The 18,250-nt window shown below is 51.5% G+C and overlaps 2 protein-coding genes across 9 annotated transcripts in view; one reads left to right on the plus strand and one right to left on the minus strand.

Annotated features, from left to right (window-relative positions):
* Positions 1–1,045: 1,045 nt before the first annotated feature.
* Positions 1,046–16,578, minus strand: DOK2 (docking protein 2). Of its 6 annotated transcripts, none has more exons than XM_037024588.2 (6): positions 5,316–5,534; positions 4,055–4,486; positions 3,740–3,827; positions 3,339–3,407; positions 2,684–2,868; positions 1,046–2,136 (listed from the first exon to the last, which is right to left on the minus strand). In XM_037024588.2, the coding sequence occupies exons 1-6, from the start codon at positions 5,376–5,378 to the stop codon at positions 1,519–1,521; spliced, it is 1,455 nt and encodes a 484-aa protein (XP_036880483.1). In that variant the 5' UTR covers positions 5,379–5,534; the 3' UTR covers positions 1,046–1,518. The 6 variants fall into 6 exon arrangements, with proteins under 6 accessions (XP_036880483.1, XP_036880485.1, XP_017516151.2 ...); XM_037024590.2 differs by having other exon boundaries at positions 4,055–4,336; positions 5,316–5,509; XM_017660662.3 differs by lacking the exon at positions 3,339–3,407 and having other exon boundaries at positions 4,055–4,336; positions 5,316–5,498.
* The window catches only part of XPO7 (exportin 7), a 76,015-nt gene continuing 73,587 nt past the window's right edge, over positions 15,823–18,250 (plus strand). Inside the window, exon 1 of one of the 3 annotated variants that reach the window (XM_073232646.1) lies at positions 15,823–15,996. In XM_073232646.1, coding sequence (XP_073088747.1) covers positions 15,979–15,996 — 18 coding nt within the window. In that variant the 5' untranslated portion in view covers positions 15,823–15,978. The remainder of the gene's footprint in view (positions 15,997–18,250) is intronic. The other 2 variants (XM_073232647.1, XM_073232648.1) reach the window with 2 other exon arrangements.

Here is an 18,250-nt window from a genome sequence, read left to right on the forward strand (position 1 = left end):
TCTCTACGTCTTTTGAATCCAGTCTTTTCTGAACATCTTCCAACTCAGCCACACCACACCACTGTCCACCAGCACGCCAGTCCACCGTCCACAGGGTTTTGGGGTTCTCACCCTGATGGGCAGCGCTTATGGGGCTCTCTGCTCAAAGGCTTGTTGTTCCTCCTGCCCCTCTAATTAGGAACAAATCCCTCCACAACATGGTCGGAATTTGCCTTCCCAACCAGGTGGTATCCTCTCCACTCTGAATGTGGAGCTCTTTTCTGAGCACGCACACACCTCCCCCAACTGTCATTTACACTCACTTTTCTACCCAGTATTCTCCCTTTGCACCCCCTAACCTTCATCAAATTCCCTCCCACACCTGAAGGTCCACCTTAAATGCCACCTTCCATATGAGGCCTTTCTCATTCCCCCAGCAAACATCTCCTCTGCCCAAAAGGTGTATGGCACTATGACCCCTCTTGTGATAGACATCTGTGCCCTCTGGGCTGTAAGCATCTCGGGGCCAGGGCGGTCTACAGCACAAACCGTGCTGTATTTTATTGGCTAGACTGGCTCAGAGCGGAAACAGACTGACTTCTATTTCCATGAATGCAGGAAGATAAGAACACAGGGCTCTCCTGGACCCAACTCTCTGTGGGGAAATGGATGCCAATGGCCTGCAGAGCTCATAGAGCAGGAAGGTTCTCAGAACCCATATGGCGGAGCCCCGACATTTACAGAACAAGAGGTCTAGTGTCAGGCAAGGCAAGGGAGCAGCCAGTCAGCCCTTCCTTTCCTCCAGTCCTACTTTTCCCACCTGTACCCCACTTCCCTATTTTTCTGAACCTAAGCTAGGGCCAACAAAGGGTTAGAGGTGCTTGCACATCTCTCCCAGGGTGCCCTGACTTTCACAGACCTCTGACTCTATGGACAGATGCAAGAGACCCAGCCCAGCCCAGGCCCTTGCTGCTGGAAGAGGAAATACCAAAGGCCGCCCGCTGGAACACTTGTTCCTGGGGCTATGAGAGTCCCATCCCTGCCCCACAGCATCATGCCACACAAAAACATTCCAGAAATGTTTAATGCCACAGGAAGCTGCAGCCATCCCCCACATGCCCAGAGATAGGGCTGTCTGCGAAGGGGGACAGCAGGTGGGAGGCCTGCACAAGCCAAGGACCCAGGGCACTTTGTCGACATGCTTTTGTCCTCTGACCTAAATGCCCAAGGCTCCCTGTAGGCCCAGGGAAAGAAAGAAGAGGAAGTGGGAAAGAGTAGGAGGAGGGTGGGTCTCTCAGGGCGTTCTTCCTGCTTTGGGACAGTGACCCACACAGCAGGCCCTGGGAGGGGCGATTCCAGACTGAGGCAGGCCAGACCTACATGTTCCAGAAGCAGCACAGTGGGGCTGCTGGGGAGCCACCAGCAGAAACAGAGGGGAGGCCCGCCTTCCCTGCCCTCACCAGCCTCCAAGCGCCACCCTGGTACACACAGGGCGCTGCCGGGGCTCCTGCTGGATGGAGTCCACATATCTGCCCCCCGTCACTTTGGGCTTTTCTTAAGTATGACATTGTCATACTCAGTTCCCTGTGGCCAGCCAGAGGCGGAGAAGTCCTGCCCCACTGGGCTGACGTGCTGGAGGCCATTGGGGTCCCTGTTGGCTGCAGCCTGCCTCCTCCAGGCCTCACCTCGGGGCTCCTGCGGGCTGTCATACAGGGACAGGGCAGCCACTCCCTCAGGCTCATCATATATGTGGTCGGGCTGAGGGGGTGGGTGCTCCTCAATGCTGTCGTACAGAGGGTCCATCGGGGGCTGGGGAGGGACTGCCAGGATGCTCCGCAAGCCCTTTCCCAGGTTTCGGGCCACTGCATCAAAGGGCACTGCGTATTCCCCTTCTGGGCCCCGCGGCCGAGAGCTGGGCACTGGGGTGGTAGGCGACGGTGGCGGCAGGGAGTCATGCGGCCGGGAGTAGGGGCTCTCCAGCCGGGGCAGCCCCGTGGGGACTGTGGCTGGCTGGGTTTGGGGCCCAGGAGGGGTGTTCTTCTGGGCAGAGATGGCCTCTTCCAGGGCCAAGAAGATCTCATTGCCTTGCCGGGTTTCAAACTCAAAGTTGCCCTCTCCAGAGATGCAGCGCCGGCCTGCCTCGAAGGAAAAGGTGACCTGTGTGGAGGGGGGGAGGTAGATTATTGGCCAGGCCACAGGGCAGAGCTGCTTCTCCTGGACCCAACTCCAGCCACCAACCTGTCACCTCCAACCTCCTTCCTCCAGAAACTGCCCAAGCCTTCTCCCAAGCTGTGTCTCCTCCCTCCCCAGCCCCGATATTTTTTTCCTCACCAGCCAAGGCCTTGCTCCTCTCCTCCATTCTCCCTCCCATCCCCTCCAGCACAGGAGCTCCGCGTTCTCGTCCTCAGTGACCACCACGTACCCCTCTGACTTCTCTCCACCTCTCTTCTCAGTCACCTGCACTACCTTCTCTCTCCCATCTCACATGCGTGATCCCACCCCTTCTTTACACTCACTCTCCCTCCCTCCTCTCTCCCCCCCACAGTCTCTCAGCTGCTCTTCTGCTGCCACCCTCTGTGTCTGTCTTCTCTGTCTCCCCTTACCCCTTGCTTCCTCGGAGGCCCCCTTTGCCCCCTCCCTGACAATCTCTTCTCTCTCTTCCTCACTCTTTCTTTCCACCTGCCCTCCTGCAGTCCCTGCTCACCTTGTCCCGCCCAAAGCGCCGCAGGAACCTGTAGGGCCAGTCGTACAGCTTGGTGCCTGGCTCGGAGCCACCCCACAGTTCCAGGGCACTCTCCCCAGCCCGGAGGGTATAAGACCCCCGGAGCCGGCACCTCTCGCTGGCTTCTGTGGGTCTCATGGTCACAGCAAACTCCTTGAGGGGGGGCCCTGGGGAGGGGAGGGGACAGGAGGAGGAGGCAGTTAATGGGAAATAGCTGGGTCACCTCAACTCTGCTCTGCTCTGAATGAGCATGCCAGAAGTCTTATCCACGGACCCATGACCGCACAGCCTGCATTTTGAAGGATAAACTGCTCTGTGCCAGGCCATACTCCCTAAAATGCCACGCAACTCTACCCTCTACCCTAACAGGCACTGTGCCCTAGCCACATGCACCCCGACTGTGTGCCCACATCCTTCCTGCCCCTGTTGCCAGAGCCACAGCCTGTCTTCTCCATCTCATCTCTCGCCCCGATTCGGTTGCCTCCCCAGTCCTAGCGGCACAGCTCCAAGTGTGCTACCCTGTCCTCGTGGCTCTCAGTCCACCTGCCCACTACCCCTGCTATCCAGTACTCTCTGTGGGCTGAAGCCTGGATACCAGTGCTTGCCTGCTCCCCCCCCACCCCCCGCGCACACACACCCAGCAGGCCAGACAGGTTGCAAGAAGGAAATTGCCTTGTCAGCAAAAAGCTCCCTTGCCGCAGGACACCTTAAATCCACAGAAAGAAAACCATTCTTTTTCACACAGTTGCTCAGTTCCCAACAACAAAGGGTTCAAGAGCAGCACCTCCACTGACCCTCAGCCTTGCCCCCAACCACCAGCAGCGCCTGGGCAAGAGGGAGAGGGCCACAGGTGAAGGGCTGGCCCTCCAGGCAGGCCAGGCACCCCCACCTTGGGCCGCACCCGGAAGCAGTGCGGAAGGCCGATAAGAGGGCTGGCCAGGCTGGGGGCAACCACAGGCAGGAAGGCTCCCTGCAGCAGCCCCTGCCCCCACGGCTGCACCTCCTCCTCACCACACCCCAGGCAGGCGGCCCCCGTACCTGTGGCTGCACTGCTGTACAGTTCGTTCTCCTCCATGCAGGGCCGGCTGCCCTTCCCCTCCAGCCCCAACAGCTCCTTCCTCTGGCCCTGGGAAGGAGGCCAGGGTCTCACCATTATCACCAATCCCAAGCCCCACCTCTGGTCGGGGCCTTTTTTCAGGGCACAATCACCTGCTGCCCCTGTCTGCTTTCTGGATTAGGTCCCCCCACCTCCACCAAGGAACCGGCCCAGCAGCCCAACCTTGGCTTTTACAACACCCGTCCTCAGCAAGTCCCGCACACACCCGAGCCTTCCTGCACCCCTGGGTGACTCACAGGGAAGGCCAGGAGACAGATGGCCTGCATCCAGTCACCGTGCTCTGCAGTGGGGGCCGCCAGCAGGTACGAGCGCTCCTTGGTCTCCAGGAGGAAGGGGCTGGTGTCCCGGGGGCTGCTGGCCTCCCCGCTGGCCTCCGCCACCCTCAGGCAGTCACTGAGGCGGATCACCCTCCGGGCAGCCTCTCCCCGACGCGGCTTCTCCGGTCCCTCCTGGAGCTCCAGCCGGGCCAAGGCGCAGCCCGACTGTCCATACAGCACAGCCCCGAAGCGACGCCATTTCTGAGCCCAGGTGCACGGCAGGCAGGGTGCCAAGAGGGAGCCGCCCAGAGATGGAGAGATGGTGACCAAAGGGGAGAGGAGGGGCCGTGGGAGAGGGACAGCAGCACGCGGGGATGGGGAGACCCAGGGAGGCAGAGAGAATAACGGGGCCTGAGGAATCAGAGAGCACCGGGTATGTACCACAAGCCATCAAACACAGAGCCTGCAGCGGCAAGCAGGGCGCACGCTGAAGGCAGAGAAGGCCGGTAATGAGCCCCATGGAGGCAGGCAGCAGGGAGGCCGGGCAGGCCCACTGCTGGGGATCCCAGCTGAGAGGCAGAAAGTCTGTGAGTCCCTGAAGCCCCCAAAAGGGTGTGGAGGCTGCCTGAGGCCCCCGCTGGAGACTAGCGCTCTTGCTGCGTGAGGTCCCGGGAAGGCCCTGTCTCCAGGAATTGCAGTCCACCCTCCTGAACCTTCCCTCCTCACCCTGGGCAGGTTGGGCTGTGAGAGGAGGCCTGGCGTGGGTCAGCTTCCTCATTCAGAGGCCAAGGAAGGAGTTTGGACACACTGGGGCGCTGGCTCCGGAGACCCAGCTCAAGCTTAAGACTAGCCAAACACACCCCGCTGGGTGGGAAATGAGAAAGGAACGTCTGCAGCAATCCCCAATTATCTCCTCTGATGTCCTTCCATTCTCCCCCAAGGTGTCCCTGTGAGAAGCCACCACGGAGCAGGAGAAGCAAGAGACAGTCAGAGCCCTTTACTCCCTCCCCCACCGGGTGGACAACAGCCAGCCAAGAGCACAATTTGGGGCCTGTTTGGGGAGGCAGGTGGCTGCTAAGAGCCCTCCTGTGCTTAAACTCTGGACAACCTTGGTAGGTGACATGGTCCCTGCCATCCCATAAGGTTTTCGGAACATTCCGGGGCTCCCTCTCCTCCCCAGGAACTTCGAGCAGCCCCCCAGCCCCTATGCCCAGCCCCAGCACGGCCCCGCTCCTCCTACCTTTCCGAAAGTCTGCTGCTGCTGAAGGTACAGGAAGCCCTGCCTCACTGCTCCTTCTTCCATCCTCCCACCATTGCGGAGCCCCCGCTTCGTGCCCTCCCTCCACTCCCGCCTCTTTCTCTCCTCTCTGTGGCCTGTGTTCCCCCTTCTCTCAAGTTCATTTCCTCTCTGCCTAGAGTTTTCTACACTATTCTAGTGTGCTTGATGACGACAGGCAGATAGGCCTCGTGGTTTCTTACTGCGTGCGTGTGTGTGTGTGTGTGTGTGTGTGTGTGTGTGTGTGATAAGCAAGTTTCACGCTCAGACTTCCTACATTTTCAGAAAGAGATGATTTCCCAAAAGCTAACTTCCAGTTCTTCAGTGAGCAACAACTTAGGTGCAGAAGTCACCAAAAAGGAGTCTTTGTTTTTTGGTGAGGAGTCACCAAAAAGAACTCACTGACTCCCTGGAACAAGAGACCCAGAAACCAAATGTGACCATGAAACAATAGCAAAAGGCCCCACACTCAAGCTGGAGGGTCAGCGTGACACAGCTGGTAGAGAGCTTAGAAATGAACCAGCCTAGCTCCGATTTAAAATCAGGAGACGGAGGCCCAGAAAGGTTTGAGGGGCATGTTCAAGGCCACCAAACCAGAACCAAAGTCTCTCAGCTCAGGAAGAGCTGAGCCATACACACCACCTGGTACACAGAACACATTGGAGCTCGTAGTTGCACACACAGCTGCAACTATTCCGCTCAGGAAGTGCACCCCCTGCCCTGGACAACAGCACACATTCACACCACCTCCTTGAGAGTCTAGAAGCATGGGCATCTCCACCCTGAACCATCCTGTGCCCTCAGAGCATGTCTGCACTGTTACAGTTCACCTCCTCTCCAGCCTTTGTGAGTATTACAAAGATACTTGAGTTTCATCTGGAGATTATCTTTTTAAACTACAATTGCACTCTCTTACATTAAAAAACTTCCAGGCACAGTCTCACCAGCCATACTACCTACCCTTGGAAGAAGGAATGGCAGCTATGAACACACCAGCTTGCAACTCTCCTGAGGCCACAAGAAGAGTCCTGGGGGCAGAGGAAAAATTCCCAGGGCTCCTGATCTTTAATTCAACACTTTTTTTTTATTGCTGGCCCCCAAGTGGAATCTAGACTCCATGCAAGGAGATACATTGCTTCAGGGAAATCCGAGCTCTCCGGAGAGTATTTAACTTAGAGCCAGATGGTTTACGGAATCAGTCAGATGTAGGCACGGTGCAGAAATATTGGGGGAGCTGGAGAATTAGACCAGCATACTGGGGGTAAAGCCACAATGGGTGCTTCTGTAACCTGGCCATTTCTCAGTGGCCTTGGGGAGGATAGCAGAGCAGTGCAGTGCTCAGGCCCTCTGCTCTACAAGCCATGTGCTTTACCGGAACAGCTTTAGAGGACGAACGGTATGAGCTCTGGGATGACAGGGCTGAGTCACATCCAGCTCATGGCCCTCAGCCCTGCTGCCTGGGTTTGAACAGGTTGATTCAGAGACCAAGGGAGAACCAAGGATGCTGGAGTGAGAAAAGTTCCTCAGGAAGTGGTTAGGAGTGTGGAAATGGAACATGGCTAATTCTGTCTCTCCAGTCCCTAAGGAGAGGCTGTGTGGTCTTTGGCCAACATCAGCCTCTCCTTAGGGAGCAGGAAGAGAAGGGCTTTTCAGGCCATCCTTGGGGCTGCCAGAGCAGTGCCTTTCACCTTCAACGTGCAGATCATGTTAAAAGTGCAGATTCTGATACAGCACGCATTGAGCAAGGCCAGAGACACTGCTGCTGCTGCTGGGGGGGCTAGACCAACAGAGGATGTTCCCTTCCTGGCTCTGATGGCCTTCCCCTAACGCAAACTGGACACATTCCACCCAGAACCACAGGGGGGCACCCGAGCTTACCAGATTACTTAAAAGCTGTTTAAACCTGGAGGCCTGAGCCCTGGGTATTCCAGACAGTGCCATAACGTCCCTTGCCAAGGGCAGCTGGAGTCTCCTCCTGTGGCTGTTGCCCACAGCAAACAGGGCAATGGGAATGTACTAAGAGCAAGACCCTTCAAGGCCCCTCCTACTTACCCTGGCAGGACTTGCAGGGACACTGCAGTGGAAGCCTAACATTTGTACCTTCTGCCTGCCCACAGGCAAACGCTGTGAGAAGGGACCTGCAACATTTAGCTCCAAGACACAGCACAGGGGCTGGTTACCCAGGCACCAATAGTGGGAAGAGAAAGCATAAAGGGAAGGGACCCAGTGGTTTGTATTAAAGCACAGGTGGGGGCTAGAGTGCCCCTTGGCTTCTTGTGCTTTTACTGGAAAAGAAGGGACAGCCGCCACCTCACCTGTGCCTCAGTATAAGCCATCTGGCTCCTTTCCTACACAACAGTTTCCCCCAGCAGGAGTGAGGAACCACACAGGTCAGTAATCACAGCTCCAAGAACTTTGCAACTTTTTATTACTATTCTCATCAGTCATTAGCAACCAATCCTTAACACAAAGGGCTTGTGAGCTTGTTTTGGGGGGCAAAACAGGAAGGAGCAGAGGCTTGCAGATTAGGTAACCCCCAAGTGATGGATAGGTGGAGCAGCTGCCCAAGGGGTGGCTCTGAGCACCCAACAGGAGAAAAGTTATGGAATGGGCAAGAAGCTGGCATGAGGCTGAAGGATGGAGGTGTCAACAAAGAAATTAGTGAAGAGGGGTCACAGATGATCCCATCCCTGCCTCCCCAATTCCAGTGGTTCAGTTATCAGTCTCTCAACTTGAATTCCTAGTCCTCACCCTTTCTCCATTGAGTATATCACTTCTCCCAGTACTAAGACAAGACAAACCCAGTTCTGGAAACTCTGAGAGGAAGGGCTTATCATATAACATAACAATTAACGTTACCTAACTTTGAGGTAACATTTCAAACACTTTATGTTCTCATATGAGCCCTATGCATACCCTAGAAAGAGACTGTGATACAAAGAAGTTAATTCTAAAACTATTTATTGAGCATCTACTCCATGCAGAGGTACTAGGGACATAGCATAAAGAAGACAGAATCCCTATTTTCATGTGGTCACTTTCTAGTTGGAGACACTGTAGATGAAAAGAATAAATATGTAAATAAATAGTTTTAGCAGACAGTGGTCAGTGCTGAAGTAAGACAGTGATGGAGTCAGGGGACAACTTTCAGCTGAGTAGTGAGAAAAGTCCCTCTGAGGAGATTATAACTGAATGAAGAAGTCAATGACAGCAGAGAACCAGCCACATAAAGATGACAGGGAAAAACATTCCAAGCAGAAGTGACTTCAAGTGCAAAGGCCCTGAGGCAGAAATACCGTGGATCTGAGGAACTCCAAGAAGCCAGAGTGACCACAGCACTGTGAGCAAGATGGGCATGGCAGAGACGAAGTCATATCACAAGGCCCCTTAGGCCACAGCAAAGATTTGGAATGTGTTCTAAATCCAATGGGAGGTCATGTAAGGATTCTTAAGCAGGAGTATAAATGATCTGATTTATGATTGTAAAAGAATGTTCTGCAGCTATGGAAAATAGGTTATCAAGGGGCAAGACAGGAAGCAGGAAAACTAGTTAGGAATCTATTACCATAATGCAGGAGAAATATGGTGATGGCTTGGACTGGCAGTTGGCAGTTGGCAGTGGAGATTAAGGGAAGGATACATATTAGATTAAATGGGACTTGCAAGTGGATTGGATGTGGGGGAGATACTATGAATCAAGGTAACTCCTGGGTTTTTAGTTTGAGCAACTGGATGAATGGTGCACCACTCACTCAGAGTAGACAGAGGGAGACACAACTATGGGGAGGAGGATTGGTGAGGGAGTGGGTCTGGGCCTGGCCCATAAGGAGCTGTTACTTCTACCTCATCAGGCAAATGGGGAAATGGAAAACTGCCATTGAATTGTGACTCCAAGAATATACCACGGTAGCTGCTAGGCCAAGGTAGCAAGCCCCTGACTCCCCAATCCCTGATGGATACACCAAGAGAACTAATTATTAGGAACTGAAAGGTTGTTGGAAAAACAAAACAAAACAAAACCAGAACATCTCGGGGGAAAGGCTTCCCAAAAGCAACACTCAAAAAGCCTCTGCCTCCAGTGTAAGAATATAGTAATTTATCCTCCATTTGCCCCATGGTCCCAAGCACATAAGCCAGTGAGAATTATGCGGGGGCTTGCCTGGGGCTTGCTGGGCTTACCCCACTTTATCTCTAAACATCCCGACCCTCCCCACAAGGCAACAGGCCTAGCAGATCCGCCACAATAAAAGGCACCTCTGCGGCCCTCTCTCTGTCTGTGTGTGTCTCTCTCTCTCTGTCTCTCTGCTCTCCCTGCTCTCTCCCTCTCTCTCTCTGTGCTCTCTGCTCTCTCTCTCTCTCTCTCTCTCCCCCTCTCCGCTCTCTCTGTCCCACTGCTCTCTCCCTACCCCCCCCCATCCCCACCCCCCTCTGGGGCAGCCACTTTCTCCTTCAGATAATAAAGTCTCTTGCGTGGGCCCGTGTCTCCTGAGTCGTTCTGGGTAAGGAGGGTCGCGGCAAGATACCCTTTCATTGGTGCCGTGACTTGGATGAGGCTCTCCCATTGACTTTGCTCTTCCTCCGGGAACCTGAGCTGCTTTCGGAAACCTCACTGCGCGATCCTCCTCCACGGGCTCACCGTCCACTTCCCCCATTGCTCATCTTCTCACCCAACACCAGCCTTCAATTTGGTGAGTCTCCCCTTCATGGTGGACTTAAATGCCCCTTTGGAACCTGGGAAGTGACCGTTGAGTGTCTGGCACCCCCAAGGGCTCCTCTGGGACAGGGGCACCCCCAACCACAACTCTCAGAGTCACAGTTGATCCCCATAGTTGACCCATCTCTGCCTCCCCATGGTGAGAATCCTCATCCACTGAGGCCCGGTCTCCCTTTATCTGTGTATCTACTCCACTCGAAAACTCCTGGTACCAGGTACCGAGCCTCCCCGGCATTTTTGCCTCGACCCCACAGTTAGAGGTGGTGACGACCCCCTAACTGTGCCTGGTTTTCTCCGTGACCTTCTCAATCGCTCAGGAACACCTCAGCGACTTCTGAACGGTCTCATTCTCACCATGGGATCTGGCTCTTCCATTCCTGCAGATTCACCGCTAGGGTGCTTATTCAATAATCTAAAGCCCCTCCACCTCACTCAGACCTCAAACCTGTTCACTACTGTAATGAGATCTGGCCATAATATCCCTTGGACAATCAGTCTAAATGGCCCCCAAATGGCTCTTTAGATCCTAAAATTCTCCACGACTTATACAACTTCTGTGAGCGTACGGGCAAATGGAAAGGAATCCCATATATCCAGGCTTTCTCCTACCTCCAAACTAAGCCCTCTCTCTGTCCCCCGTGCAATCCTAAACACCTACTACTTGCCTTAAAGTCCACACCCCTAAGCTTTTTTCACATTCCCAAATATCCTCAACTGCCTATAAAACTCCTAGACAATGCACCGCGGGCTCTCTTGTCCCCTCCTGGCTCACGCCAGGAGCTCTGTCTGTCCTCTCACTGTATCATTACGTCTCAATCTGTATGTTTGTGTCTAAGTGTGTAAACGAAAAATATTTTTCTACCTCCAGATGGTATTAATAAAAATTGATTTAAAGAAAAGTGCTTGTAAAAATTGGGCATTCTAAAACTTCCAGAAAATTCTAATAGAAGATATTAAGCATTAATGCTAATTTAAGTTTGAACTGAATAGACATGTCCTTGTGGTTAGCAGCTGCTAAGTTTTCCTAAAGTCATTTAAGTTGATGGTATCTTGTAAATCTTTCAAAGAAAAATGCTTTAAGTGAAGTGTAGCTTTGTCTAATGTGAGTAACTATTTAAGCAAGTACCTTAAAACTTTTAACAGCTTCCCAAAATCAAATTCAAAAAAGTGCTTTACCTCTAGTTCACTCTAATATTTTCCAGAGGGCCCCTGGAACATGTCAGAGGAATTTTTTCTCACTGGAGAAAACATTTAGCTAATTTGGCTTATTTACCTGCTTAATTACCTAGAAGGCACTGTCACAGGGAATGATGCTAAACTTTGTTACTAAATGTTTTATGTTACGGAAAGATCCAAATTTCTTTAAGCTCTCATCAGATCTTCAACCATTGTCATTTGTAAGTCTTTTGTCATCTATACTCACTGTTTTATTACTCCTAAACTAGTAAAAAACTAGATTTCAGCAGAACAGGTATTAGTTACATAGGATTAAGTAAACTAAGGAAGACGATTTGGTGGCTTTTTATTTCAAATGTTGTTGATAAAGTGTTTTAAGCTTTTTCTCTTAAGCTGACAACAGTTTAGTAAACGACTGCTTTTATAAGCAGAATTGAAACTTTATCTTTCTCTCTACCTAATCCCTCCAGAATTTAAAAACTCTCAGTGACTATTTTTATATTTCATGGCAGTATGTTTATTTGCATAAGTTCAATAAGAACCTGCTTTCCTTGTAAGAGGACCAATTAAAAACATTGGTTATATTACCAAGGCTTTGACTGGAACGTCATACCTGAGAGACACGTGTGTAAACTCAGATATGAACAGACAGCTTTAAGGAACTAAGATTGACTTTATAAAGCCAACAAAGGCCCTTAGAAGAACTGGCCCGGTACCTTGCTTACAGAGTTCCCAGCAGCCTGACCAGGTGAGTAAGGAAGGTCACTTCCTGGCAGGTGCAGGAACCTCAGGAAGAGAGGAATTTACCCAAATCTGCAGGTACTGCAGGCACAACCTGATGGCAAGTCTGGCTTAGCTTTCTGGCCTCAAGAAGCCCTTAAAAATTCAATCTGAAATTCCTTACAAAAAGTTCCAGCAAAGCACATTTAAAAGATCCCATGTAATCAATTACTCTTCTTGCTGCACTTATGCAAATAATCAAGCCAACTGTTAATTATTTTCTTAATCTGGCTACTTCTAATAAAAATGAGGGTGATTTTAGAGAAAAGTATTGTTTCAATAATGCAGTCTTATCTATACTAAATCCTAATACTAGTCATTGAGATGTAAACTCGATCCAGAATTCTAGTTTCCCCATGATACCTGGCTATGATTCTCAGTTAGACTCTTAATATTTCTAGTTTTCATATTCAGCCATGCATTCTTAATCTCGTCAAGTTTGTCCTTCCAGAATGGAAAATCCAACTCCAGATGTTGCTACTTAACCTAACAATTTGTTCTCTCTTGCCTAAAAGCCACAAAACTGCAAACAGTAATAGAAATGAAACCCAGAATAGAAGCGCCAACCTTCCGAGGAGGCCCTCTCAATTGACCAGTGATGGAGACCTAGCTGCACCCTTTACTGTGCCCCCTCTCAGCATGAAGCAGCCAGAGCGGTCATCGCCCCCTTTCCCTAGCAGCAGCTAGAGTCTCTATCTGTAGAGGGGAGAATGAGACAGGGATCATAGGCTTAGAATAAGGTGAGAGCCTCTGAAGAAAGCAAGGCAGGATATTTGCAGTCAGAGCAATGTAACTACATGCTAGGAAACCCCCCCTACTAAAACTATGTTGAACATTAAGCTCTAGAATCATTCTTCAGTGAGATCAGTTAATGTTCCCCAGATAAAGAAGAGTAGCACATGTTTTATTATGCTAATGATTCACTTTAGCATACTAAAAGGCCTAAGCCTAAGTGCTGTCTTTCCTCCTTCAAATCTGAGGAGGTAATTTTGCAAACTGAGCAACTAACTTAGCATGCAGACCCAGACGTAGATGGCATAGTAAAAGGCAGGATTCTTTAGCAAATAAACAATAAATACCTCAGCCCACCTTGGGAGCTGAGCAGGCAGCCTTTTGATATGCTCCCAGACCAAGACGCCAGGATCCCAGAGAAAAATCAAGGCAGGAAATTCCTTATGTTAAGTTAATTTTTAATATTCGGAGAACACTTAACAAGTCCTTCCCCAAGGCTTTAGAGAGAGTCCCCACCTTTTTGGACAGGCTCTAACACAAGACCTCAAATCCCTTACTCTCTCGAGCTCCACCCTCCTGCAATATGTAGATGATCTCCTCCCGTGCAGTCCCTCCCTACAAACCTTTCAACAGGATACTATTCTCCTTTTAAACTTTCTCTCAGAACTTAGCTATCGAGTTTCACCCTCCAAAGTTCAGCTGTCTGCCGCTCAGGTCACATACCTGGGAGTTCAGCTCTCCCCACGCTACAAGGCCATTACCATAGACCTGAAAAAACTTCCCCAAACCATGCCCATTCCAAGACCATACACAGTAATCCTTTCCATGCCAACTGCAGTTAAACTCCAGGGTCTTCCCCATTAGATACACAACTCCCACCTTAAGCCATTTATCTCAGTTTATTCCCCTCCCACCAAATCTCCCACAGGTTCCTACTCCTCCACCCTGAAGGGACCTCTTACTCTCCGCATTTCACGCTGCTCATCTCCACTTCCACTCATCACTGAAGAAGTTTCTGCCAGCACGGAGTCCTAAGACCTCCCTTACAACAGCCATGCATCATGCTTCAGGATTATTAACCCTGGTCTCAACACTTATTCTCTCACCAGACCTATCTTCCCGACACCAGCCCTTTCTTCTCTTTCAGACTGTCCAAAAGATTGCACCATCAAGGATTCCCTTTGCCCTGTGGGTTGCTTTTCTGCCTACACATGTCCCAAAAAATTCTATTAATTCAGCCACCCTATGTAAAGCCCAAATGCAAAAAATTTCTAACCAAACCTTTAACCAGTTTATATTACAGGATTACCAACCCCTTTCCAAAGACGATCATCCTTATTGAACCTGGAAAATGCCATCGCCACTGCAGACCAAGGGCTCATCTGAGGACCGCCCCCCATCAACACAAAAATGAACTTCATCACCCCTAATCAGCAGGAAGCAGTTACTGAAGACTGACCTGCACCCCTTCCCAAATCCTCTACCACTTATAAAACAGAAAAGGGAGGAATGTAAGAATATAGTAATTTATCCTCCATTTGTCCCATCGTCCCAAGCACATAAGCCAGTGAGAATTATGCCGGGGCTTGCCGGGCTTACCCGGCCTTATCTCTAAACATCCCGACCCTCCCCCAAGGCAACAGTCCTAGCGGATCCGCCACAATAAAAGACACCACGCTGCTGCCCTCTCTCTCCGTCTCTCTGTCTCTGTCTCTGTCTCTGTCTCTCTGTCCCTCTGCTCTCCCTGCTCTCTCTCTCTCCCTCCCTCCTCTCCCTCCCACCCCACCCCCCCCTACGGCAGCCCCCTCTGGGGCAGCCACTTTCTCCTTCAGATAATAAAGTCTCTTGCGTGGGTCGTGTCTCCTAAATTGTTCTGGGTAAGGAGGGTCGCGGCGAGATACCCTTTCATCCAGAACCTCCGTTGAATGAATCTAATTGGCAGATCCAATCTTGCATACAGAACCCTGGCTGCAAAGGAAGTCTGGGTAATGTAGTTTTTGAGAGTCCTACCTCTGCAAACCAGGAAGACGCTCTAGGAGGAGGAGGAGGTTGAAATGAGTGCTGAACAACAGTCCACTCTATCCACAACAGAAAACGTGTACTCACTACAATCCTCATTTCCATTGCATGTAGTAGCCTCCAGTGAATATAAACTTCAAATAACCAATAACCCTCAGAATCCAGCGAAAATCTAATATGGGGCCTTGACTGGAAGCCAGAGCAAAATCTAATGTAACACAGGTACCGGCATTATCTAACCCCGGTAATTCCTAGTGGGAAAGACGAGTTGGCCCCTGCAGATAGGGGCTGACTTTATTTGACCCACAGGTATGGTTTTCCCACCTCGGATTGAGCACAGGGGTCCAAAAAACCCCTTTAACTTTCCCAACCACGACAGCTTTCCCCATCTGACCCCTCTCAGGAGGCAGTGTAGAGTACTGGTGAAGATAATCTCTGGGAAGACTGCAACTGTGCCTTCTGCACGTTTGCATCCTCACCACTATTCGATGGCTATCCCGATAAATCCTTACGCAAGAGAAAAGGGCAGGCATGAAAACAAGATGACTATTTGGATTGCTGGTAAAACCCAGGACCAGAAAACGGCCCTTGTCCACTGGAGCAGAAAACTACAAAGTCGCAGACGTCAATTCGATCACCGTCGGGTGACCTAAGAATACAGGCGTCCTAGGAGACATCACTGGCAGTGGGCGCAGAAGGTCCCTAGGGGTGTGGAGGTGCAGCAGCGGCGCGGCGCCAGGGCACGTGGAGAGGGAAGACGAGCGTCCGCCAGGACCGGCGCTCGGGGGATGGGGCGACAGGTAGTGCCCCCGAGAGCCCTCACCGAGCCGGGGAACAGCTGGCAGAACCGCGCCCGCCCGCCGACCGCAGCAGAGCGCGGCCCCTTTAAAAACCATGTAAACAAAGCTTTGTTCCCCCGGCCCCCTCCCCGCGCGCTCGCAGACCCGCTCCGCCCCCCGCCCCCCGCGTCCCCGGGCAGCTGACGTTGCTCGCCCCTTTACGCCGTCCCAACGGCGCTACGCATTCTCCAAACGCGGCAGCAACCGCCGGGGCCTGCGCAGCCGGGCAGCGCTACGCCGTGAGCGTAGCGCGACAGTCCCCCAGCGCGCAGGCGCAGCGGCGACGGCGGCGGCGGCGGCGGCGGTGGCCCGGCCGAGGTGCGCGCTGGGGGGGAGGAGGGCCGGAGAGGAGCATGAATGGAGCAAAATGGCGGATCATGTGCAGGTGAGAGGAGCCGCGGGGAGGTAGCGGGCGCGGAGAGTGGGGAGTGGGGGGCGCACGCGGCCCAGGGGTGCGAGCCGGCTTGGGGTTCGCCAGGCCCGCGCCGCCGCCACTCGGGGTCGCGGAGCCGCCGCCCGTCCCGGAGCTCCGGGGCCTTTCCCGCCTCCCGGGCCGGGGGCCTCCTCCATCCCCTCCCACCCGGTCCCGTGCCGTTGGTGCGGTGCTGGAGGTGCAGGGATCGCGCCTGGGCGCGCACAGCCTACCTCGGTCTGGCTTCCCGCTGGAGGAAGGCCTGGCGAAAGTCCTCGGTGTCCCCAGCCGAGGAAGGGAGGGAGACCCCCTGCCGCCTCTGTCCTGAGGGGGACTTCCCCATTCCACCCGCCGGCCCTAAGCAAATAACAAAAAGGAAACCTCACACGGATAAGCCTCGCTCTCCTGAGTCTTTCCCGCCGCCTTCCTCCTCACGCCCCCGAATACAGGAGACCCCCCTCCGACCTTCTTGCCCTCCCACGGATGCGCCCCTCTCTCCCACACTCCCGACCGCACAACCTACGGGGCCGAGAGCCCCAGTCCTCCAAAATGGGTGCCCAGGCCCGGGCCCGCCTTCTCTCCGGTCCCCCTATCCGCAGTGAAGGAGTTCAGTGCCCACACCTCGCCTGAAACGCGGGGTGGAGGGGGGTGTGTCTGAAGTGAGAGATGCACCGTTGGGTGCGGACTTGGCTCTGGAGGGTCCTGAGCGGGCTCAAGAGCTGTCCCGGGCATGCTTTGGGCCCAGGCCACTTTTCTTCAAAGATATGGCACAGGCCCTAGGAAGAGGTAGCCCACACCGAACCTAACAGTAGATGGAGGAGTGCGGGGTTATTTGGTGCAAACTCGATAAAGTTTTTCCTCTCTGTGCCTTAGATCTGATGTTTTTATGACAGTTACTGATACTAGTCAGAAACCTTCGGATTTTCTAGGTAACCGCACAGGTTTTGTATTGTTTGAAGGAGAAGGTAGAGGGCCTAAGAGTGTCGCCGTATTTTTATACTATATAGTATCATTCCTCAAGTTAAAGAAAGATCTTATGTATCTATAAGAATCGAGTGGTTACACCAGTTTCTTTGGGAGAAAGGAAACTAAGCAAATTTTCAGGCCAGGGATCAGTAGAGTAGATCTTTGGAATGGGGTGGACAAGTTATCAGGGCAAAATTATTTAAAAATTGTAACCACAGATAGGGGATCACAAGATTTTTGTTTCAAAGTCAGTATCATGGCGTAATTCAGAAGAACCAGCAAAACTTGATATAAGGTAATAATAATAATAATAATAATAATAATAGTGTAGCACCTTGAGTTCTATAGCAGCCATTTCTAAGAGACATGAAGGAGTTTATGTGATTTTTTTTAAAAGGATTCTTCCATCCAAAAAGAGTAGTTAAGCAAGAATTACTTCTCATTTCAAAGGAACAAACCAAAGCAGAGAACTTATAGTAAGGCTAAGTGGACCAAAGGCTTTTGACTTTGGGTCCTGTACCCTTATCTATCCATGCAAAAAAAAAGTGTCCATGAGCATTCCAGAACATGGTTTGAATAAATAGCCTTTCTTAATGATGCTTTGGAAAGCAGAAGTCAGTGTACTTTTATTGAATATAAAACTCTTCTACTGTAAAGAAGTATCTCCCAGTGTGATCTCTTTCACATTTTGAACCAAAAAGGTTGTACCATTCCTCACCAGAGGAAAGTCAAGATGCAATCCTCATCATGTTTGGCTCAAAGGAAGGTCTGCCTTACTTTTTGTAAAGTGATGTTATGCTCCACCCACCCCAAAACAAAAATCTAGCTAAGTAAGAATATACTAACTTTTCAAAACAGAGGAGTATGTCCGTCAGTATTTTTACTTTTTAAGAGCTGCAGTATGTTACTCTCTAAATTAGTGGTCTTTGTATCAACAGGACAAGTGTGTAAGAGAATTTTTTCTTTTTAGATAGAATGGGGCATATTGCTCTTTGTTAGACCACTAAATTAGTATTGGATACTCACACATGGAACTTCATCATAGCAGAAAACCCCATATGGAATGAGTAAACAAATGAAAGGGTTAAAGACAAATCTGAAATGCTTTGGTGGGGGGAGGAATACTTTTCTCATAACACTGTTTGAATATGAAGTTTAAAGAGGAGACTATTACACATTCAAGACGGTGATTATTTGAAAGTCTCATACGTAGTACTAAACAGTTGAGTCACTTTATATCTAGTACTTTGCTGAACCACCA

This window comes from Manis javanica, chromosome 3, assembly GCF_040802235.1.
Source record: "Manis javanica isolate MJ-LG chromosome 3, MJ_LKY, whole genome shotgun sequence".
Classification (NCBI taxonomy): Eukaryota; Metazoa; Chordata; class Mammalia; order Pholidota; family Manidae; genus Manis; species Manis javanica.